We start from the raw sequence: 26123 nt of genomic DNA, 5'->3' as shown, positions 1-26123 counted from the left end.
CGCCGAGTTTACATCCCAAGAGTGGAAAAGAGGGAGGGGGTTCCAATATGATTTGGACAGCCATATCGTGGTATTCCACGGACCCCACGGTTCTGCAAGATCGTATTACTGCCAAGATTTAAGTGACCATTTTGGCTAATCAAGTATTTGTTTCCCAATAATGATGCTGTGTTCCAAGACGACAAAGCAGTTCAAACTTCCTGGCAGAGTAGAACTGTGTGCCGGACCGAGACTCGAACTCGGGACCTTTGCTTTTCGCGGGCAAGTGCTCTACCATCTGAGCTACCCAAGCACGACTCACACCCCGTCTCACAGCTTTACTTCTGCCAGTATCTCGTCTCCTACCTTCCAAACTTTACAGAAGCTCTCCTGCGAACCTTGCAGAACTAGCGCTCCTAAAGGAAAGGATATTGCGGAGACGTCGTTTAGCCACAGCCTGGGGGATGTACCAGATTTAGCTCTGATGGTAGAGCACTTGCTCACGAAAGGCAAAGGTCCCGAATTCGAGTCTCGGTCAGACACATGGTTTTAACCTGCCAGGAAGTTTCATATCAGCGCACACTCCGCTGCAGAGTGAAAATCCTATTCTGGACAAAGCAGTTGTTCTTACATCTCGCATTGTCCAGGACTGGTTTTGTCTCCACGAGGATGAATTTTCGTATCTTCTCTGGCCTAGAGACAAGATGTCAGTTCTACTGAGCCTTTGTGGTCTGCTTTGGAGGCCGGCCGGGGTGGCCGAGCGGTTCTAGGCGCTACAGTCTGGAGCCGCGCGACCGCTACGGTCGCATATTCGAATCCTGCCTCGGGCATGGATGTGTGTGATGTCCTTAGGTTAGTTAGGTTTAAGTAGTTCTAAATTCTAGGGGACTGATGACGTCAGAAGTTAAGTCCCATAGTGCTCAGAGCCATTTGAACCATTTGATCTGCTTTGGAGAGAAGGGAGCGTTTTCGCTATCCATCACCATCGTCGTTACCGAAACTTGGCACTGTTTTGCAGGAAGAATGGTGATACGTGTTACACATTTTAAGACAAAATTAACTACATGAAATATTGCTCCCGGTAAAGGTTAACATATGCAGTGACAAAACTTGGTTCTCTTAAGGGTTTCTACTGGCAACAACTTTTAAGGAGGCAATGTAAGGTTTATATCAATTTAGCTCAAACACGTAGCTAGTGACTGAATCACGACACAGACACTTAAACAATTTCGGCAACAAATGAATAGCGTGAATTTGTACTCACAGTAATCAAGTAATCAACAGCCTTCGCATTGAATAAGTAGTAGGCCATCTGGAACGAATTAGCAACACCCAGAAACTAGGGGAGTTAAACCAACAGTCTTTAAATGCCTTGCTCCCCATTAAATAAACAAACTTACAGTAATTAAATGAATAACAAATCAAACACACTACGCTCCACACAAACTCTTCAGGGGAAGCCAAGCCAAAATGAAGATTCCATTAACTGACTAGCACTGAAGTCACACTAAAGCTCATCTCTGTGTTCCACATGGGGCAAACTTATACAAGACAAGATTTTGAATGGAGCACATCAGTAAAACCAGTAGTGGAGCTAACTCGTGCCACTGAAAATTAAGGTAGTAGACAGGGGCACAAGGTGGCATACAATGAGGTTGCCTTAGTGCTATACTGCGCTCCAAAATATTAATTCAAATGGCCAATCCAAAATTAAGTACTCCCCGAAGGCAGTGTAAAGGCGAAGGCCACACTTAAGAGGCCACCAAAATTGGTTGCAAAAAATCTTATACATTTGCTCCTTTTCTTTAAAAGAAACACAAGGCTGCTTAACTTCTGCTGGCTCGTGTAGGGTACACCAAGCAGCAACCCAAGCTAGACGGTCGCAAGGCACGGCGAGTAAAATCGGGAGAGCAGACAGGCAGGCAGCCAACACATATCATCCATCCTGAACCCGCAGACCGCGTACAATCAATTCCACATATACGTGGTTGCTTCCCACCTCGTACCTCGCGGCGTCTCAGCAGGTAGCCCGAGCAAACGTCAACTCCACTCGCCCCGCGAATGCGAAAAACAACAAGGCAAGCAAAGATAAGAAACATCGAAGGATCGATAATGGACATCCAAGAGACTGGAGCGCCAGTAACGAACGCCACGGCTCAAATGGTATACGATTCCCTTGGAAACCATACGGGATCGGTATTTATCCGTTCCGAAACAGCCGCCTGGAAGCTCTTTTGAATGCAAACATTTTTTGCTACAGCTTATTGTTGTTGTGGTCTTCAGTCCTGAGACTGGTTTGATGCAGCTCTCCATGCTACTCTATCCTGTGCAAGCTTCTTCATCTCCCAGTTCCTAGCACAGCCTACATCCTTCTGAATCTGCTTAGTGTATTCATCTCTGGTCTCCCTGTACGATTTTTACCCTCCACGCTGCCCTCCAATACTAAATTGGTGATCCCTCGATGTCTCAGAACATGTCCTACCAACCGATCCCTTCTTCTAGTCAAGTTGTGCCACAAGCTCCTCTTCTCCCCAATTCTATTCAATACCTCCTCATTAGTTATGTGACCTACCCATCTAATCTTCAGCATTCTTCTGTAGCACCATATTTAGAAAGCTTGTATTCTCTTCTTGTCTAAACTATTTATCGTCCACGTTTCACTTCCATACATGGCTACACCCCATACAAATACCTTCAGAAACGACTTCCTGACACTTAAATCTATACTCGATATTAACAAATTTTTCTTCTTCAGAAACGCTTTCCTTGTCATTGCCAGTCTACATTTTATATCCTCTCTACTTCGACCATCATCAGTTATTTTGCTCCCCAAATAGCAAAACTCCTTTACTACATTAAGTATCTCATTTCCTAATCTAAGTCCCTCGGCATCATCCGACTTAATTTGACTAAATTCCATTATCCTCGTTTTGCTTTTGTTGATGTTCATCTTATATCCTCCTTTCAAGACACTGTCCATTCCGTTCAACTGTTCTTCCAAGTCCTTTGCTGTCTCTGACAGAATTACAATGTCATCGGCGAAGCTCAATGTTTTTATTTCTTCTCCATGGATTTTAATACCTACTCCGAATTTTTCTTTTGTTTCCTTTACTGCTTGCTCAATATACAGATTGAATAACATTGGGGAGAGGTTGCAACCCTGTCTCACTCCCTTCCCAACCGCTGCTTCCCTCTCATGCCCCTCGACTCTTATAACTGCCATCTGGTTTCTGTACAAATTGTAAATAGCCTTTCGCTCCCTGTATTTTACCCCTGCCACCTTCAGAGTTTGAAAGAGAGTATTCCAATCAACATTGTCAAAAGCTTTCTCTAAGTCCACGAATGATAGAAACGTAAGTTTGCTTTTCCTTAATCTTTCTTCTAAGATAAGTCATAGGGTCAGTACTGCCTCACGTGTCCCAATATTTCTACGGAATCCAAACTGATCTTCCCCGACGTCGGCTTCTATCAGTTTTTCCATTCGTCTGTAAATAATTCGCGTTAGTATTTTGCAGCTGTGACTTATTAAACCGATAGTTCGGTAATTTTCACATCTGTCAACACCTGCTTTCTTTGGGATTGGAATTATTATATTCTTCTTGAAGTCTGAGGGTATTTCGCCTGCTTATTAGATACGGTAAATAGTTCTTGGTGTTTGCATATTTTTGTCAATCCGTTCTCTGAAAGTCGCTCTTTGAACAATTTTATGTGAACAGGAGAGTATAGTATAGATGAAAGCGAGCTAACTTTGATACGTGTGGTTTTTCCTGCATCGGTGGCGATTCCTCGAGAGAAGCCGCAGTGTTCCAGCCGTAGGCTCGTGCAACAGGTGGAGGTCGGGAGCGGAGCGGACGAGTGACCGGGCGGTGGTGCGGTGTTGCAGAGTCGTGCGCGGGCGTGCAGTGCGGCGAGGGCCGGCGCTGCGTGCTGCGGCGGGGCGCGCCGCGCTGCGTGTGCGCCGCAGACTGCAAGGCGCGCGCGCGCCTGCGGGGCCCGGTCTGCGGCACCGACGGCCGCTCCTACACCTCCGTGTGCCGCCTGCGCCGGCGCGCCTGCCGCCGCAAGGTGCCCGCGCTCGCCGTCGACTACCCCGGCAAGTGTCAGAGTGAGTACCTGCGCACCCCTGCACCCAGGCAACCCAGCCTGCCCCGCTGTCGCTCCGGCAGTCGCACGGCGTCCGCACCGCAGCTCCACCGCTGCGACATTGAAGCGAATTGAGAACCCCCTCCCGCACCACCACCGTCTTTTATGTTCTCAAAACAAACGGGCGTGGTGTACGGCAGGACTAGATAACGTGTCAAGTAACTATGAAATAATCTCTAACTGTTAATATTCAGCAGCTACAACTAGGAAAGAAATTACATTACTGGCCATTAAAGTTGCTACACCAAGAAGAAATGCAGATGATAAACGGGTACTCATTGGACAAATATATTATACTAGAACTGACATGTCATTACATTCTCACGCAATTTGGGTGCATAGATCCTGAGAAATCAGTACCCAGAACAACCGTCTCTGGCCGTAATAACTGCCTTGATACGCCTGGCATTGAGTCAAACAGGGCTTGGATGGCGTGTACAGGTACAGCTGCCCATGCAGCTTCAACACGATACCACAGTTCTTCAAGAGTAGTGCCTGGCGTATTGTGACGAGCCAGTTGCTCGGCCACCATTGACCAGACGTTTTCAACTCGTGAGAAATCTGGAGAATGTGCAGGCCAGGGCAACTGTCGAGCATTTTCTGTATCGAGAAAGGCCCGTTCAGGACCTGCAACATGCGGTCGTGCATTATCCTGTTGAAATGTAGGGTTTCACAGTGATCGAATGAAGGGTAGAGCCACGGGTCGTAACACGTCTGAAATGTAACGTCCACTATTCTAAGTGCCGCAAATGCGAACAATAGGTGACCGAGAGGTGTAACCAATGGCACCCTATACCATCACGCCCGGTGATACGCCATTATGGCGATGACGAATACACGCTTCCAATGTGAGTTCACCGCGATGTCGCCAAACACGGATGCGACCGTCATGATGCTGTAAACAGAACCTGAATTCATCCGAAAAAATGACGTTTTGCCATTCGTGCACCCAGATTCGTCGTTGAGTACACCATCGCAGGCGCTCCTGTCTGTAATGCAGCGTCAAGGGTAACCGCTGCCATGGTCTCCGAGCTGATAGTCCGTGCTGCTGCAAACGTCGTCGAACTGTTCGTCCAGATGGTTGTTGTCTTGCAAACGTCCCCATCTGTTGACTCAGGGATCGAGACGTGGCTGCACGATCCGTTACCCGCCAAGCGGACAAGATGCCTGTCATCTCGACTGCTAGTGATACGAGGTCGTTGGGATCGAGCACGGCGTTCCGTAGTACCCTCCTGAACAGTCATTGTGTCTCGACCAACGCGAGCAGCAATGTCGCGATACGATAAACCGAAATCGCGATAGGCTTCAATCCGACCTTTATCAAAGTCGGAAACGTGATGGTACGCATTTCTCCTCCTCACAAGAGACATCACAACAACGCGTCACCAGGCAACGCCGGTCAACTGCTGTTTGTGTATGAGAAATCGGTTGCAAACTTTATACTTTAATAGCTGTGAATACTTCTGCATCTTCGCTACTATGAAACACATTTCTTCTGCTGCAAGCTCTTTGCTATTATGAGCGACCTACAAAATGCAGTAAACAAATAACCAAACAAACGAGAACTCGCTATTCTGTTAGTGTGAAACAACGGAGCTTCTAACGTCATCTGCTTGCTATTACACACGAAACCTACACTGTGAGCCACTGCTGAAGGAGGTGCTCAATACTGTCTGCCGTTTCCCATGTGAAATAAGTCTTCCACTAGGCTGGTATGCGCAAAGATAAAAGTACGACGTAAGCATGTTTCTAACTAATTAGAATACACACTGGTTCCTTTAGAACTAATATAAGCACTGCACATACGCAGAACTATGAACGCGGTTTGCAATAACAACACTAACAGATGTTTACTGCTTGCTGTATCACGAACAATAACAGATGAATATGTCCACATTTGTTTACTACATTGCGTAGGTTGTTTTTCATAGCAAAGACCTTCCAGTAGAAGATATGTGTTTCATAGTAGCGAAGATGAACAACTGCTCATAAGTCTTAAGGGATGCATTTTAGAGCCAACGTTTCTGAACATTTTTGTCTTGTTTTGATCCGTACTACCATCTCTCAAAGAATGGAATCCTTTTTTAACACTCTGTATAAATTGTATGTAGTATGTGGTTAACTTCCCCTTGAAATTGAATTACACGGGTAAAATACAAAAACATCGCCTCACACATCAACTACAATACGATCTAACGCACTCAGTTAAATATGCAACGAACTTGTTGTCAGATAGGAAGTTAATGACATTAATAGTCAATATATCGTCTACCTAAACCGTCTCTCTCCTGAATCAGTTGATCATTTGCTTGTTATATGTATGAAAGTTTTGCAAAACACTACCTATGCACAAATAGATACCAAGATTACGTTTCAGAGAATAACTGACACTTTGCAGTTTTTCCTTTATGTGCAAAGTGGTTCCATTAAGATTTGAAGTTATGGTTTAAAACTCATACTCATCTGTTCACAATGAATTACCTGCCTTACTGTCATCCATATTCGTAGTTTCTAATGTGAAAATATTCAAAATTTAGAAGAAAGCTGCAAAAAATAGCTGTGTGGTGCCTAAGGCAAAAGAATGAACCAGCTGCTTTACAATTCTGGCACAAAAAATAGTTAATTCACCAGCAACGAAATTTTCAATCGCAATAAACTGTCGTGGTCTTATGTTTTGGAAATCTTACAATTCTACAAGCTTTTATCAAGATTCCTTAGCGTCATAAATTTTCTGCAGTGTCATACAGCGTACGGTATACAAGGAGAATTTGAATGAAATAAGCTTTATTACACACGTAAACAAATACACTGATGCGAACGGAATGCTGTGCGTAGTTACACAATGTATCTAAAATTTATATGAACCTATATTCAATGTGCAGGTATGTGCCTGCATTTTTTACGCTGCGTCGATTCCAGACACAAATCCAGAAACCGTGTCGCATATAAAACCAAACTTTATTGCTTTCAGAACAACTGCACATTGACCACATAAAATATTTCGGCTGATAGTACGTCGTGGAACGGCAGGGGGTGCTCAACAACCCTTCGCAGTATCTCCATATGTTCTCTGTCCCTCTGGTCTGGTCCTCGCTTCCCGGGCTGTTAGCCAATAATAATTCCCTAAATGAGCACGTGCGACAACAGAATACTAATCTACAATAGATATCGTACTAATACCATGTAACACCGCCTCTGGCCTTGTAACGAAGTCAGATTTCTTCAGTCATGCCTTACCCACACGTAGGTAGAGTGCGCACGATATGACTCGGCCCGTACCCACGCAAAAGGTGCGGCACAGGAAGAGACAAAGCAATGCTGAGTGGAGCTCAGTCGCGTACGGCCAAGGCGCGGTAGGGAAGGTGCAGTTCGGTAGCTTCAGCCAGTGAAAACCTGTATTTCTCGCGTAGCTTGTAAGCTGCACCTATGCTGCCTGCAAACTACTGTATTAGTATGTTATGTGAGTAAGTCCAATAATATGACAAATATGGACATTCAAATTCAATATTTTCTCACTAGAGTCCGAAGTAGCCGGCCGTTCTGTCCGAGCGGTTCTAGGCGCTTCAGGCTGGAACCGCGCAACCGCTACGGTCGCAGGTTCGAATCCTGCCTCGGGCATGGATGTGTGTGATGTCCTTCGGTTAGTTAGGTTTAAGTAGCTCTAAGTTCTAGGGGACTGATGACCTCAGATGTTAAGTCTCGTAGTGCTCAGAGCCATTTGAACCAGTCCGAAGTAGTTGTATAAACAAAAATCAACGAAAGCAAAACAAGATCGACCACGTCCCGCCAGAATAAAATTTCATGAAACAAAAAAAAAAAAAAAAATGAAAAATGTAGTGTAGCAGCTGATGCCACTTACTGCGATATTGGCAATGTAGAATAAAGAGCATACGTCACAGGGAAATATTGTGTCAATGAATCTCGGTGGTGTCTCTCTTTAACTTCAAACAGCTGTTGCTTGTGTTTGGCCATTGTACAGAACGACAATACCGTCATTGTGAGAACAACAACTCCTTTATACCAATTTGTGCGGCTCCTAACCATGGAAAAAGTGCAGAGCAGTCGAGGGATGTTGAAATCTAGGTCAAGTTTGAGTGTAACAGATTTTTATTTTCTCTTTATGATGCACACAGTTCACACGGAACTGAGAGAGAGCAAATTTCTGTAAATTCTCAATAGAAACTACACAAAGTGTCACTGGCACTGTGGAGAGTACTAAACTGTGTGGAAGACTGCGTGGAGAAATTGCAGTAAGATATCCTCACCTGCGCAGCTCACGAATTCAGAATTAACGAAACATAAGAGATTAAAAATTGTAATCAAATATGCAACACAAGTTGCAGGCCAGTACAGGTAAGCTGTGAGTTTCTCAGCATACAGATCGCCCTACTGCAATTGCGACACTCACAATTCCCTAAAAATCAGCTAGGATACTCCATTCAGCACCAGACGGATGCCATGAGGTGAATATCCCATGGACGTCCTTGTCCACTATCGACTCTCAACAGTAAAAATACTCCACAGATAGGGGACGATTCAGTGCTATTGCCAAAGTGAAGAACCAGCATATTACTTACTTAACGACAAAACGGGATTACGCAGCAGAAACTTCCCACTCATTGCATACGGAAAGCACCTTAAGAAACAAGACGTAATCATGTACGCTATTGTATTGTTTTTGTGCCACATACGCACAGAAATACGATGTGTACCTGTCCACAGGTAATGTATGAGAATCAAATGAAGCGTGAAGCTTAAAATAGGTGTTTGAAAATGACCCACAGTTAAAACTGGCAATTGCACAGATAATGAAAAGGATACAGCCTACTTGGGCCAAAAAAATATGGCCTACTTGGACCATGTTTTCATTCTCAAAACAAGAGGTTGGTACTGGCCTATACCAGCGTCTCACGAGTTGATTAACCTCTCCACACCATGCGCAGTGGCGGGGGTGGCTAATTCGGTTGGATATACGAAAAATCTGGACCGAAAGCAACCGAATTTCTCATGCTCCTAGGGCAGCATTACGTCATCCAGCGCTTTGATGTCAATCCAGGAAAGACAAAAATGTCATGCTCATGCTCAGTTATTCTCATGGGACGGCAGGCGGACAGGCGCTGGCTGTAGCCAACAAAAACATAGAGTGGGTCGTGGCCCCAGTTCTGCGAAACAGCTGAACTCCCTGGGTATGCTCGTCCCCCCTACTGAAACTCACTGGCCGCCTCCTGCCGGCAAACAGAAACTAGTGACTATACCGGAAGCACACCTGCCCAGCGAGAAAAATGAAAATTTTTCCTCCCACGCAAACAAGCCCAGAACTCACAATGAAACAACCACACCGTAGTGCCAGAAAAATGAAACAATATTGTTTAGCGACAGGCGACAGTCATGTCACGTCAGACCCGTTTGCTTCCCAACAAAAATATGATGCTCTTTACAAATAGTCACACGCACCTGATCATGATCAACTTTCCCTGCACCTGTAATGCGCAAAGACTGAAGTGGCAGGCTATATAGTGAAAATACAGCAACGAGAACACAGCCAACGGAGGCGGCCACACGTTCAGAACAATGGGATGGAATTGCTCAAAGTTCACGACGAGAATGGCTTTCTGTGCGGTTTCCACGTTATTTTGCGTGAGGTCTAGATACTGATGATTAGAATTCTTGGAGCACGAGATGCTGATTGCTACATTCACACGCTGCTGCAAATGGTCCCAGACTTATTCTATCGAGTTAAGATCGCGTTCTTTAACAGGTCTGTCAATTTGCTGTAGGGTGCCTGAGTCTTCTACAGAGCAGCATGTGTGCAACTCTGTGAACAGTTTTGGCGTCTGGGAACACAGGAGTTCCCATAGCAAGTTCTAGAAGAAAGAGGAACAGCGGGTCACCGAATATGCTGAAATATACATCCTGGTTCATGTTCGCGGTATCCTGAATGAGTGGGCGCACATCATAATGCGAAAAAACATCCCTAAAACAACACAGAACCACCCGCAGAATGAACTGCACCATCCAGGCACTGCGGGTTAAATGCCTCATTGAGACGTTGATGCCGTCGACACGTTGCATCATTTGAAAAGACACAAAATCGCAATTCAATGGACAACACTACACGCTTCCAGTCAGTTACCGTCCAATTTCTATATTGGTTAACCTATAGAAGAAATGCAGATTTGTGTGCCAATGTGGGCTACAACATTCTACGATGTACCCGTCACCAAATGTCAGTCCCGTGAAGTTCCGTTCTCAGTGGTCGCTCACTGACTAGTCGAGAGGAACCGCCATTCGCTGTCAGTAGCAATATCTGTTGTGTCTGAAACCGACTGCTGTTGACAAAGCGTGATACTCATTTGCGCTCCCTGTCATTTAAAATATTTTTGCGACCACTTTTCTTAAGGTGTGTTGCACGGCACCATTTTTCCATTCTGTCGCGTCTTCACGTCGACCCATTTGACTGACACGAATGCACTCAGTTGACTGCTACGTAAACAAAACTTCACTCACAGGACGTGCGTCGTAAATGGAGGGCCATATGACGGTCTGGTAGTAGTTCTTTAGTATCTGCATCTCTCCAGAGCAACCGTTCTGCTCTTTTGAGGGGTTGACTAATATTTTGTCCGATTAGTTTAATTCCTTAAGCACGTTCATATTTATATAATGGAAACTCTGAATATCGAGGTATATTTGTAGAGGTTCCCATAAATTTTCTGTAAGAAGATACACGAATAGGAAACGTTTCACGTGGTAGGGGAAGGTCATGTAGTATCGGACACGTAAGCTTTTTCGAAATTGTATTTTTTTTGTGAGGGTTGCATAGTAACATTGTTCAGCCGAAACAGAGAAAACGGATCCCAATTCTCACGTTACCGGAGGGGAACGTCGTCTCTTACTGACTGTGGCAACTGGTACCTGAGGTAGTAGAACAACATAAGAGCGGGAACACAACGGAAGGCGTGGCCAAGCTCATTTTCTGATTAGTTATTGCTATGGCAACTGTCATGTAAAAAGCTAGCTGTCAATCACTTTGTTATTCCGACCAGGTATAGCTTTCACAGATATAATCATGTGCAAGGAACCAAGTCTTTAATATCAGAGGTACTAACAAATGCACAAAATCTTTGGTTATAATAATGTGAAGAATATGTCAAATCGAGCGCTCATCAATCGTGCCGTACGTCAAACAGGTTATAATAGTTCAAAAATGGCTCTGAGCGCTATGGGACTTAACTTCTGAGGTCATCAGTCCCCTAGAACTTAGAACTACTTAAACCTAACTAACCTAAGGACATCACACACATCCATGCCCGAGGCAGGATTCGAACCTGCGACAGTAGCGGTGGTTATAATATTGCCTTTCACTTACTGTAGTGTGTTTCAACCGTATGGCGAAATACAGAGTAAAAGATAGTAGCTGCATATTTCAATGTAAACAGCATGTGGGTTTGAATTTATAATATAGCGTACACATAACTATCTGTGTGATAATCTGCGACTGTCGCTGATAACGTTATAGTCTACGGGAAAGTGTCGTTGTCGAGAATGTGAAAGTATACAGGACGATTTAGACTAATTTCTGGTGCGACAAACGGCAGCTTTCCCAAATGCAGTAAAACGTAGACGAGTAGGAAAAACAATCCTGTTCGGATACGGCATTAGTGGTGTGTTTCTTGGCAGTCACGTCGATTAAGTATGCAGGCGTAACCTTACAAGGCGATATGTCATGAAACGAGCGCATAACACCGCGCCGGCCGTTGTGGCCGAGCGGTTCTAGGCGCTTCAGTCCGGAACCACGCTGCTGCTACGGTCGCAGGTTCGAATCCAGCCTCGGGCGTGGATATGTGTGCTGTCGTTAGGTTAGTTAGGTTTAAGTAGTTCTGAGTCTAGGGGACTGATGACCTCAGATGTTAAGTCCCATAGTGCTTAGAGCCATTTGAACCATATTTTGCATAACGCCGTTAGGGAAGCCGAACGGTCGACTTTCGTTTACTGGGAGAATTCTAGGAACGTGGAGCTCAGCTATAAAGGAGACAGCGTATAGAACAGTAGTGCGACCCATTACTGAGTACTGCTAGAGTGTTTGGGGCCAAGATATAGAAGCAGTTCAGAGGCGGTTTGCGAGATTTGTTACTTTTAGGTTCGACCAACAAGTTTCATGAATTCAACTCGGATTCCTTGGAGGGAAGACGACGCTCTTTACGCGAAGCAGTATTAAGAAAATTTGGAGAACCGGCATTAGAAGCTGACTGCAGAATGATTCTACTGCCGCCAACGTACATCTCACATGGGTCACGAATGTAAGATAAGAGACATTCCGCTACGGTCGCAGGTTCGAATCCTGCCTCGGGCATGGATGTTTGTGATGTCCTTAGGTTAGTTAGGTTTAACTAGTTCCAAGTTCTAGGGGACTAATGACCTCAGCAGTTGATTTGGTTCAAATGGCTCTGAGCACTATGGGACTCAACATCTTAGGTCATAAGTCCCCTAGAACTTAGAACTACTTAAACCTAACTAACCTAAGGACATCACACACACCCATGCCTGACGCAGGATTCGAACCTGCGACCGTAGTAGTCCCGCGGTTCCGGAACCTCAGCAGTTGAGTCCCATAGTGCTCCGAGCCATTTGAACCATTTTGAACCCTGCACGTTTCAGTAGGGACGCAAGGGAGTACCCCAGAGCTGTTTATCCCGGTAAGTGGACAGCTCGTGCAAGACCAGTTCCTTACTCGGCCAGATCTCCGGATCTCAACCCCTGGATTTCTACCTTTGGTGCTGTCTCATAGGGCTCGTGTAAGGTGTTGCAATTGAGACAGTGTAGTACAACTACAGCAGCGAACTGAAAATGGCTGTGTCGCCTCCAACATTCCGAGAGCTGTAAGATGTCGAGCAAGTCATTGTTTTCATCTACGTGGACATCGTTTGAACCATGACCTTCGCGTCGTTGCTTTCGGAGAAGTATTAATTTTATGTTGTACCTGTGATCCCTACTCTACTGTATAACTCTGAAATAAAGTAAATTCAGAAAAACTTTATTTAACGTTTTACTCTTGTTTTGAAGCATACATTACACCACGAAGTGTGTACAGATTTTTTGAATTACCCTGTAGATGTAGAACGAAGAATTATTGTTATTTTTATTATTACTATTAGCAGCAGGTGAGACATAGATAGCTATACTGGGTAACTGAAAAGAAGTGTCTTGTATTTTAAGAGGAGATAGTTCTGGTCAAGCTCCTTTAAAAGTGTGTACAGAAACAAATACTTGTAGCCACATGGATCATACAAACACATTGAGCATACTGTTGACACTACAGAAAGTCCTCAATGTGGTTAACACTCAGTCCCACACATTCTTCAGTGTTCCTGAAAGAATCACAAACGCATGCGTACATACCTTGCCGTAGTACGGGTTATTCCTCGCTGTGTATAGTCGCTGCTGCTGTACCCCCGTTCTTTTACCGCATCTGTTTATGCTGTCTTCTCTTTTTTTTTGGGGGGGGGGGGCTATTCTAAGGCCGCGAAGTGACTCTGGAATGTATCACACCAACACGTTCATAAATCAAACTGGTCGCTGCTAGGCGGTAAAACCTAGAAACTTACTGCGTGTTGAATCAGATGCTCACAACATCTCAATACAAAACTTGTTGCTTAAACGTTTTAGTCAATACCTTGCCTGAACTTATTAAGCCTGCATATTAGAGGCACATTAAAACTCACGATGCAAGTTAAATAATATCGATAATTTATTTCAACTGCTCTCACTGTAAATACTAACAATTAATTGGCTTAACCATTACTCTTGATGAGCCACCACAAGGCACAGCACCAGTTTATGGAGTCCAGCACCGTTCCTGCTATGTATGTGTGTGTCTGTGTGTGTGTGTGTGTGTGTGTGTGTGTGCGCTTGTGTGTGTGTGTGTGTTTGTGTGTCGGCGCACAAGCGATACGTCACCCAGTATCTTCGTGCGTAGGACACGTCCTGCCTCACCGGAACCACCTCTAGAAGTAGCTTAGGATTACAAATACTCCGTAAGATTTCATGTCCGCCGATGTGTAACAGCTCAGTTTTGAAGTGCAGCCAATCGGCGTTCGTGAAATTCGCCTTCTCTCAGAAGGCCACTGCTCAATCAACATTAAGTTTTCCTTCTGCATCCACAAGACAATCTGTATCTATTGGGCAGCGGAAAAAGCACTTTAAAGCAGCTCTTGTAGAAAAAGAATGAAATGAGGTGACAGAAGTCTACAACAAAAGCATTACATTATGTAACATTAGAAGAGGAAGTAAAACAGATACTCAAAAAAGGCAAGCGGGACGTGGAGAGCTATGATAGACTTGTGAAAATTGGGGCTCCCTCAAAGGGTGGTACTTAACATGTGCCGGCCGGAGTGGCCGAGCGGTTCTAGGCGCTACAGTCTGGAATCGCGCGACCGCTACGGTCTCACGTTCGAATCCTGCCTCGGGCATGGGTGTGTATGATATCCTTAGGTTAGTTAGGTTCAAGTAGTTCTAAGTTCTAGGGGACTGATGACCTCAGAAGTTAAGTCCCATAGTTGGTTCAAATGGCTCTGAGCACTATGGGACTTAACTACTGTGGTGATCAGTCCCCTAGAACTTAGAACTACTTAAACCTAACTAACCTAAGGACATCACACACATCCATGCCCGAGGCAGGATTCGAACCCGCGACCGTAGCAGTCGCGCGGTTCCGGACTGCGCGCCTAGAACCGCTAGACCACCGCGGCCGGCAAGTCCCATAGTGCTCAGAGCCATTTGAACTTAACATGTAAATTGTTCAATCGGTTTGTGAGGCGAGAAGAAATATCAACAGTGGTGTGCGTCATACATATTTGCTACCTGTAAAAAAGGATACAAGAATCACCTGAGCAATTATAGGGGGAATGGTGTTATGACATCTGTCAGCAGACGTTTTAGCGCTATACTGAAAAACTCGTTGAAGAATGAAATTGAGAGAAAATTGCGAGAGTATCAGGCAGGTTTCACGGTTGGACGATCTTGTAAGAATCGTATTATTAGCCTTATACAAATAAATGAGAAGGTGTATCCTAATGGCCAGGGAGTACACCTATTACGACGGCTATTCAGAAAGTGAGGCCCGATTGCTCGCAAAATGGAAACCACTATGAAAATCAAAATTGTTTTATTTACAACAGTTAGCAACACCTTCCACCTACTCTCTACATATTCACTTAGGCAGCTGTCGTAGCGTTGTACAAACTTCCCAGCAGCCTCATCACAGAAGGCTTTCCGACAATTCTCTACGCTGGTCTACAGCTCGTTGTCTGCGCCAAAATCCTGCCTTCATAGCCAGTGGTTCATGTGAGCATTGATGAAACCCGGGGCAGCCAACTACAGGCTGTATGGCAGGTCATCAAACACTTCCTATCAAAAAAGCTGCACCAGCACCTTCATTGCTCCTACAGAGCGCAGCCAAGAATTGTCATGAAGAAGGAAACGCATGACAGTTATGTTATGTGGGCTGCATAGCTTCAGGCGAATTTTCTCACAGGCCCAGCCTACTTGGCGGTTCAAAAATGGCTCTGAGCACAATGGGACTCAACTGCCGAGGTCATTAGTCCCCTAGAACTTAGAACTAGTTAAACCGAACTAACCTAAGGACATCACAAACATCCATGCCCGAGGCAGGATTCGAACCTGCGACCGTAGCGGTCTTCCGGTTCCAGACTGCAGCGCCTTTAACCGCACGGCCACTTCGGCCGGCTCTACTTGGCGGGAAATTTTATTTTCTAAGAATCTTTACGTGCTCACTGTGAGGTCAGAACTGAAAATAGAGATGCGACATAATCGTTTTGTGGAGCAGGACAATATCGAAAGAAACAAAGAAGAGAATCCTGCGAAGAGTGATGGGAAGTATACTAACATACTGTGCAGAAGAATGGAGCCAGGGGGAGCAGCAGACAAGTACAGCACAGTCAGTAGAGACGGATGGAATAAGGAGGGCAACCACGATATCCAAGACAAAGGAAGAAGAAACGAGGAGATTCGGAAAAGATTCGATATGCAGCAACCAGTCGTGCAAGGAGTTGAGAACAGGTCTCTTCAATGTTATTGCCAGGTATGGTGAATGGAGCAAGGAAATGGACAAAAGCAATCTGGAATGGCCGCCGCCGGGAAGGAGGAAGCGCGGAGGGCTGAAAATAACATGGAGAGCGGAAGTAGTTGGAATAGTGAAGAAGACAGACCTGAAAGAGAAAGACTGCAGTGGTCGTGACTGCGGGTGGATAAGAGAATAGGGCAACTGTTGAAGAGTAAAAATAAGTATAAATATACAGGATTTGTCGCATACAAGTGCAGCTATTTTTGCATGTAGTGACTTAATACATTACACACGTCACTCTGGTAGTTGTTTTTGCTCTATATCTAACGATCTTCTAGCAAATACGTCACGTAATTTACTTCCTGATGTTTTCTCCACGGTCGTAACTGCACCACTCAATGGACTGCGCCTGTCAGTACAGACTAATTATTTGCCATCCACTCGTCCACACTCCAGACCTGCTGCCCAGGGGAAAATAAGCGGTAACGGCTTGCTCTTGCCGTCTGTACTTCGAGATACTAACCAACCTAACAACATACGACTCGTAATAGCTATAATTATTAGCTGCAAATGACGTAAATACTGGTGTAATATTGTCCAGTACAGAAATATCTACACTTATACCCCTTACACCCTATATAATCGATTCACTGTCTGTTGGGTCCGTCTGCTTAGCTGGATGGTTACGTGCTTGCCTCCCACGCAGCGAGCTCGGGTTCTATTCCGGGTCGAGTTTGGGATTTTCTCCGCTCGTGGACTGGGTGTTGTGTTATCATCATCATCCCATCTTCATCGCCGACACGCATGTGGCCCAATAAGGTGTCGAGTGAAATAAGACTTGCACTCGGCGGCCGAACTTCCCCCGATAGGACCTCGCGGCCAACAATGCCATTCGCTCATTCGTTCATTCACTGTCTGTTGGGACGGATTATGGTAGGTTCATTTCTAGGTCGATCACCAAGTATATTACATATATAAATGTAATTGGCGTTTCACGCCAAGCTTTGTTCCCAACCTCGAAACCTGCCAACACCGCGCATAAAGACGACTGAAGACTAATATTTGTGTCCCAGGAATTTAGAAACCGTCTCACCCTCTCCCACTGAGGCAATTCGCTATGACTCAACACAGTTTAATTTAAACATTCACGGAATGCTCGCTGACAACTCATTTCGACTGCCCCTCAGACAAGATGGAAACAAAATTAATAGGAGCTCCCTGGACTGCGCAGTACGTCGTTACATCCTGTACTGCCCACGTAATTTCACTTCAAAAGGAATCACGGTCGTCAGTTTATGAGAACAAACCTACACATGGACAGAAGAGTCATTGTTACTACGACTCTAATCATAAAAACCTGTTTAAGCCGGATAATTTATGCATTTATGCCCTAGTACCACCACTACGTATTAGTTGTTTCTGTTACGACAAGGCGGTGGTGCGTGGTGTCGATTGGTGGGAAGAGCAATGCAGTGGACCTGCGCGCCGGGCACGTGGGTCCCCGCTTTGAGATTTTTCGCTGTTTATCATCGCCGCTGCTTGCACCGCCGCGCGATATGTATAGGGCCGGTATAAATAGACCTGAGACACGTAGGCAACAAAAACACGGCATTCCTGCCGCCGCCGCCGGCCGCTTTCGCCCCAGGAATTCCTCGAATCGCTGCGGCCCTCTGTTTGACTGTTTTCCGAATAATCCCCCAATAAAATGTCTGGTCCCATTCCTATCGTTCCTCCGGTCGGTTGCCCAGCCTTCGCCCGAGTAAAGATCGTATTTAATATCTCTGGCGTATTCAACACACCTCATAGCAAGCCGTGTTTGCGTGGAATTATAGCTTCTTTGTGCGGACTGTAGTGCATGCCTGTGTCATTCATTTGTTTGTATCGACTGATCACTACAAACGCTGCGGAAAGGCTACCTACGAAGGTCTGCCAAGAGAAGTGGCTGCTTGGCAATGAGTGCAGTGGCTCGCCCTGTTGTTATTGTGTGCCTTAGACAGTGGGTAATTAGGGAACTTCGCGAAAATGTAAAATAGAGTGTAACGAAGATTTTTCATAGCAACTTTATTCCCAATCGCAGGGAATGAGTACAGATGTAGGAGAAGGACGGATACAACAGCCACCCTAAGGTTTGGTAATATTTCTACTAACTTTTAATCGATCTAGTAATTCCAAATTCGCGGGGTGTACTTATTAGACTAACCTCCTATCGGCCTGATTTTTTGCACTCTATTTGGACGAAAGTAAAGCACCTAAATAATCAATAATCCTACAAATAAACCAAATGTCCATTGTGCCCGGATGGGTAGGGCATAGTGGACACACAGCTAAAAAAGAGTTAAATAAACTGAGAAAAAAAGGTTTTAATTTTTAAAATATGTATTGAAAGAAAATGGAACTTATTTATTACATGTTGATAGTAAAATATTAACTGCGCACTATAATTATCATTCGTTTTTTAGGGTTCCCTGCCTCATTCTGTAAAAGCAGACCCCTTATATAGGTTCTCCATGTTGGCCGCCAATCTGCCTGCCCGACTCTTAACCCTTTTTCTCAGGAGAGAGTTGATGTATCAAGTTTAAATTTCTATCGCACATTAAGGCCGATGGTCGCTTGGCGGTGTGAAAAGTTTTAACTTCTAAGCCAATTCAATCAAAAGATACGACTATATACGTCCATATTTTGATACTCGAAAACTCACTCAGCAAAACCTACAGGGTACGTCCCGTTGACCTATAATCATGAAATTTGACAAGAAGCAACTTATCGCAGTACAAGTAAAGGAAAAAATTCGGAAATTCTTAATTTGTAATTATATAATACGAAAAATATTTCTCTTGTCATTTGTTATTCGACATCAAACCTGAAATTAAAACATTCTCTGAAGTTCTGGAATCCTTGGGACTGATATCGTACTAGCATCAATGCCGGTAACAGGTAAAAATCGTAAATATCCTCAATTCCCGGAATGGATAAATTGTCTATATACATAATTAATTTGTCGAGTCATGGCCACTTTTTAAAAGAAACAAATTCGTTATCTCTATAAAGGAAAACTAAAGTGGTTCTAAAAATTTTAGGCACAGTTTTTATATATAGAGGCATTTTCGTCTTCACTAATAGCAGCTCATGTTCGTGTGCTCACATCGCACATCCTGGGCACTTGGCCTCAACCTCAACGATGGAGACCTTTTCTTGAAACCAGCAATCCACCTCTTTCCGATCATTCTGGTCGTCTTACTAAAACCATGAGGAAGGTTATTCCCCTAGGCCAGTTGAATTACTGAACATAACATATCATTAACTGTCATTCCGAAAAATCTTTCCAACAGAAGGAGATGGTTCTAAATTTCCTTCTCTTGTTTTGAAGTAAAAACGGACTGAAATTCCCCCAATACCTTTCCTCTTCAGCTTATTCCTTGGATCTCGATAGGTAATTGCAATAGTTTTGAAAGCGATGTCGTCCTTCACTCACTATTGATATCTCCACGTCGCATGGATCCCATGACTGACGTTTTACTTTGTGCTTGTTTGTGTACGTCATCGCTGTATGGGAACAATTAATTATTTTTATTATTTTGTAATAATTATTGTTGCGTAAATATTACATTTATTATTTATTACTAAAATTATTATTATATATTATTATTTATAATTAATTGTAGTTACATTCAATAACTGTTATCGCAAATAACAGTAAAAATGGAAGGAAGAAAGCGGCGGTCATATTGGCCACTGGGTGGCCAATGTACCAGTCTAGAAACCATTCCACAGAAGTTGTTGGCGACGGCCTCCGATGAAGCAATCGTCGACATAGTAATTTGTCACTAAGTAACCACTCTTTCAACACTATTATGCTGGTAAAACCTAACGTGTTACGTAAATTTGTAATAATTACATGAGGTGAGAATGTACCATACATCACATGGTCACAAAACGATACAAAATCTCACTGTTAGACAACTTAATAATCTGCGGCTCCTTCAGATGACTATGCGTAACGGAGGGCGTTTCGAGTAACACCTTTATGCAGTTGCCGTACAACTGCAGCACTACATAGACTCACAGATTCAAATGGCTGTTACGATCATTATTACCGCCCTTCCCGTACCACGTGTGGGAAAAAGTCATGGATTAGGCACTGAGTGTCATATTCATACCGAGCTGCTCTTCCGCGAGCCCCCAAAACTGCATTAAGAAGCATAGAACTTACGTCACGTTGGTATTGTTCCGGAAAGGTATTGAGCCCCGCATCTTGCATTGCTACGTAAAATTTGGCACAGGGTTCATCGAACGAAAACACATATCGACAGCGCTACATAAATGTTTGCTTGGTTGATTTGACGAAATCGACCCGAGGTCTCGAATCCGTTGGAGTTTTCATCAAGTAACCTGCATGCAAACGAAGAGTGGTGAAGGGTTGCATTATCCTGTTGGAATATGGTATGTCCTTCAGCGTACTCAGATGCTAGAAATTATTGCAGAAGGCCTGCAAGAGTGTGTACATAACGGAGAAATCCAACTGGTTCCTGCAGTGGACAATGGGGGATAATTGCGAACATGTGAATAACTGAGCCACCTCCTGGACACGCACGATCCATAGCCTCATGGGACGTACGGCACACTCTTTCCCGCCCATCAGCTCAATACAATTGGAACCGTGATTCATCAGGCCGAGCTACACGCCTCCACTGTCTCATGGTGCACTGGTGTTGTTTACGGTATCACGCCAGTCGTCGAGGTCTGTTTCGACGTTTCAGCAAAGGGACTCTCGTTGACCGTCGTCTGCTGAAGTCTTACCTTACAGTCGCGGTAGAAACGGGTTACTGGCACCCTTCATCCAAATCGGCGGCGATCTCACTGTACACCGTCAGTTGCCTGATATGGCTTTGCGAAAACGACATGACGCTCGTCTGTCGAACACTTCTAGTCGTTCTGCGCGGTAGTTTACGCGTGTGGCAACAGTCTCTGGGGTATTGGAGATCCACGCTACACATTGTTCGCTTCAACTGCAACATTCGGGCGACTTACAGGCACATACCGTTACATTTACAAAGAAAATTTCCTGTGCTTCCGTACGTATCAAGTGTTTCAGACTCCACGGGATTTATTATTACTACTCCTTCCCATTGTCAGTCGTGCAGTTGATGGCGTTTTCGCTAAATATACGCGATATCGATCGGTACGTGGCCAGTACCTGATCGATTGTTGTACGAGAGAATGTTTCCATTCGTCGCCCACTCTGCTCTCTTAAGCTTCTTGAAGACTAGGTTCCATGCAGTGTTCGGGTAGCCGGTCCTCAATTGGTTATTGCTTATAAATAGCTCTTAGCTAAGTGTTTACGAGTTACATAGTATGTAGGCATGATCTGGCTATCGGAGGATATATTTACGGAGACCGAGGTTTGGGTTGTAATTGACTTGTAACATGCTGTTACTACTACGATAATATTACTCCTAGGTGTATCGTAAACGGTCCGGCCACATTAAAGTGACCACCTCTCAAAAGCCTGGATATCCACCTTTTGCGGCACGGACGTGCAGGAAGAGAGTCTGTGAGATTTCCAAAAAGCTACCGACAGAGACGTGTAGCCTTGCCGACCCGAGTGCCATTGCCAGTTGTGCTAGGTTTCTCTGTTGAGGATACATTGCAGGAGCAGGCCGATCGAAGTGGACCGTCATATTAACGTTTCGGCTTCAATCTGGGGTTTTAGTGGCCGTGGGAGTACAGTAAACTCATTCTGGTACTCTTCGAAGCCCCATGTGCACTGCGCACTATCCTGCTGTTAGGTGCCATCATGCCGAGGAAAAACCGAATTGTACATAGGGGTGGACATGGTCACCAATGGAAGATACTCACTTGTGTTGATCCGTTGTGCCTTCCAGAATGACGAGATCACCCAGGGGATGACACGAAAATATTCGACCATAATGCTACCTCCTCCGGCCTGAATCTTTGCGACGAATGGTGTAGGGTCGTACACGCCAAAGGCGATCTGTCCAAAAGAGGATAAAACGTGATTCATTTGAAAAGGCCACCTGTCGACACTCAGTAGACGTCCAGCTCCGGGACTGGCGTGCAAATTCCAGCCATCATTGCCAATGAACAGCAGTCTGTATGATGGCGTCAAACAGACACCTGCTGTGGAGGCCTAAAAACAGCAACGTTCGCTGAAAGGTCTTTGAGGAGACACCGTTGGTAGTACCTTGGTTTATTGTGTGGTCAGACGCTCAACAGTTGCACACTGATTCGCCCGCACACATCTCCACAATCGTCGGTCACCCCTGTCATACGAGGTGCGACAATAAAGTAATGAGACTGATGTGAAAAAAATGTTCCTTACCGTTTTAGTCAAGTTTAGTGTTGTCTCCTTCCAAGTAGTTCCCTTCTGATTGCAAGCACTTTTTCCAGCGCTTCTGCCATTGATAGTAACATTTCTGGAACTCATCTTCTGTAATATCCTCCAAGATCCTCGCCACAGCTTTTTGGACACCTTGTGTTGTTTGAAAATAGTGTTCCTTGACCGCCGTTTTGACTATTGGAAATAGAAAAAAGTCGCACGGAGCTATATCTGGTGAATAAGGTGGCTGTGGTAGTACTGAAATTTGTTTTGAGGTTAAAAATTGCTTTACTGACAGAGAAGTATTGGACGGCGCATTATCGTGAGAATCCAGTTGTCAGCAATGTTGGCACGGACACGAAGAACTCTTTTACGAAGTCTTTCTAAAGTTTCTTTGTAGTAATATTGGTTAACTTGTAACCTCCCCTCATAAAAAATATTAAGTATATTCACATTTAGTGTAACCTCCCAACATTTAAAAATATATAATTATATCATTCATTCACATTCAGTATAACCTACCAACAGATAAATTCCGTGACCTACCAATAATAAAAATGTGACTAATCTCTCAATAAAATTGTGTCTCACTTATAACCTTTCAATAATTGACTGTGAATCTAAACTGGCAAATTTGGACGTCAGCAGTGCTGCGTCATGGCCCTGAAAGATCATTCTGAATGAATTGAAAATTCTTACCTCAATAAGGTCGCCGGATAACGCGTATATATCTGCTCCTATAAGAAATTTTTCTGGCACAGCCAAGTGCAATGCTGGCCGATAGATTTGTCATGTATAAAAAGAAACAACTGATTTTTCTTTACGATAATCGAGATGACCATGGATTGGAGAAATTAGTAAATTCTTTAAATTGAGATGAATGACTGTCAAAAGTTAATTTTTACAAGGAAGATTATTATTAAGAGATTTTTTTTAAAACATTTACATGGGACTTGATATAACAATAGTACATATGCGCGAGGCTGCTTTTACCTTATGCTACATCGCTCAGGCACCGCCATCGCTCCCCACGACCAGCCCAGCCAACTCGATACACCAGACTCCTAGCTACTACTTACTACTACTGACACACTGCTCCTACTGCATACAACACTGCTCTCTGGTCTGAGATTCTCTTATACCTTACATATCGCAGGCAGCGCGTGAGCAATCCATCGAAATTACATCTGCTCGAGTGCGCTAGCAATACATTCCGCCATCGCTCCCCACGACCGGCCCAGCCAATTCGATACACCAGACTCCTAGCTACTACTTACTACTACTGACACACTGCTCCTACTGCATACAACACTGCTCTCTGGTCTGAGATTCTCTTATACCTTACATATTGCAGGCAGCGCGTGAGCAATCCATCGAAATTACATCTGCTCGAGTGCGCTAGCAATAAATTCCTTAGTCATGGACCTCTTACAAACTATTTGTCCAGGAGGCACCCACTCTTTATGAACAATTCCCTTGGAATCAAAGAAGCACACAAGCATGCATTTCACTTTTGCCTTTGACATGCGAGCTTTTTTTGGTCTTGGTGATCCTTTGAACACCATTGCGAACTTGGGCGTTTTGTCTCTGGATCGTACTGAAAAAACCAACTTTCATCACCAGTGATAACACGGCTCAACAATTCTGGATTGATTGCTGTTCGCTCTAACAGATCAGTGTCATTACTTTATTGTCGCATCTCGTATATGGCTTGTGGTACTCAACAGTTTCCTCGGCGCTGGTTTTTGGTAGCGCCATTTTGCCATGTACGGTAGACTTTAACCAAGGCGACATGTGAAGAGTTTAAAACTTAGCCTTTTCTGAAATGCTTTCATCCTTAACCTGAAATTCAATGACCATGCTCTTTTGTATTGCAGATAAATCGCTCAGTTTCCGCATCATGACAACACATACTGTTTTTCCGCGTTTCCGCGACACGTTTTATATATTCTCTACTGCTAGTGTCGCCACGTGCCGTCTATGAGTGGTCATTGCACGTCGAACACATGCGGGATTACATTAATGTGAGTGGACCGTGTATATGCATTGCTTATAAGTCCATGACGTGGATGAATCCTGCAGTATTGTTTGAGTATCGAAAATGCGTACCAGACACATAAGAAATTTGTTTTCTTTTTCATATAGATAGGCTAGTCGTCAAACCATCCGAACGAAAAGTTTTTAACGCAGCTCAGAGGTTTTCCTTGAAATAAGAATTCATTCCTGGTTGTGCTCACTCGAACGGTACTGTAAATGCACTGGGCGTTCTGAGTATCACGTCGTTCACTGGCCTCAAAAATTGCCCGATATTTGAGCGTTTGAAAACCTGCTGCTTCAAAAATCAGTTAAATGTTCTCATAATCGAGACAAAACGTTCGGAATGCAACATTGTTGTTGTGCGCCTCAGATATCTTGTCGGCTCTCTGGGAGGTGTCGTGAGTAATTAGCGAAACGCTGTACTTATCATAGGTCGTACTTGCTTTCGGCGACGTATACCTCTCTAGTTCGAGGTTATCCAGAATTGCAGCTAGGCACCAGTGACGCCAAGACAGGCAGCGCAGCCGGCTGCGGTGGCCGTGCGGTTCTGGCGCAGCAGTCCGGAACCGCAGGACTGCTACGGTCGCAGGTTCGAATCCTGCCTCGGGCATGGATGTGTGTGATGTCCTTAGGTTAGTTAGGTTTAAGTAGTTCTAAGTTCTAGGGGACTGATGACCTAAGATGTTAAGTCCCATAGTGCTCAGGGCCATTTGAACCATTTTTGAACAGGCAGCGCAACTGCATAGGAACAACGCCGTCATTCGCCCTGCAGTCAGTAGTAACCGTGGTGTAATGAGCAGAGTGTACTCGTCCAGAGAGTTCCTGGATTGTGATCAGGTTCTAAATGGTTCTGAACACTACGGGACTTAAACATCTGAGATCATCAGTCCCCTAGAACTTAGAACTACTTAAACCTAACTAACCTAAGGACATCACACACATCCATGCCCGAGGCAGGATTCAAACCTGCGACCGTAGGAGCTGCGCGGTTCCAGACTGAAGCGTCTAGAACCGCTCGACCACCGCGGCTGGCTCTGAGGCTCGAACTCCGAGTAAATTTTATTAAACTCTACGACCACGAGACCACGCTTTCGTACACCACGCCTTAGTTTCTAGCACGAAACGAATACGCAAGAAGCACTAAATAAAATGGAAAAAATTCAATAATTAAATGGTATACGGTCCTTTTTGAGAGTACAGGTAGACCGATGAACAATGCAGCCGACCTTGGCCCCGTAGGTGCAAAAATGGTCCCAAAAGGACAGCGCCGACAGTGAAGCGATTGCGCCAGACAGGCACGAGCAAATGGATTCCGTCTGCGGCCGGCGGTCGTGTCCAAATGTCTGGCGCGGCTCGCGCCACGTGTGGACGCGGACAATTGAAGAGCGCTAATGAGCGAGCCGCTCGCCGCGCCCCTGGCTCGTCCGCACGTGCCAATCAGCGGACCAATCTCCTGTCGCGGCCGCAGCGCCCTGCAAATAGACCAGTAGGAAATAGTAATTTGCCCACCCTGCCCATGTCCCTGCGGCCTTTCCCACTTCACGGGCA

The 26123-nt window shown here is 44.8% G+C and overlaps 1 protein-coding gene across 2 annotated transcripts in view; it reads left to right on the top strand.

The window, feature by feature from the left end:
- Positions 1 to 26123, top strand: part of LOC126088568 (follistatin) — an 800862-nt gene that overhangs the window by 626842 nt on the left and 147897 nt on the right. For both annotated transcript variants that reach the window (XM_049906757.1, XM_049906756.1), the window contains exon 3: positions 3863 to 4084. In XM_049906757.1, the coding sequence (XP_049762714.1) occupies positions 3863 to 4084 (222 nt within the window). The remainder of the gene's footprint in view (positions 1 to 3862; positions 4085 to 26123) is intronic.

This window comes from Schistocerca cancellata, chromosome 6, assembly GCF_023864275.1.
Source record: "Schistocerca cancellata isolate TAMUIC-IGC-003103 chromosome 6, iqSchCanc2.1, whole genome shotgun sequence".
Lineage (NCBI taxonomy): Eukaryota > Metazoa > Arthropoda > Insecta > Orthoptera > Acrididae > Schistocerca > Schistocerca cancellata.
This window is presented reverse-complemented; position numbering and strand designations above follow the sequence as displayed.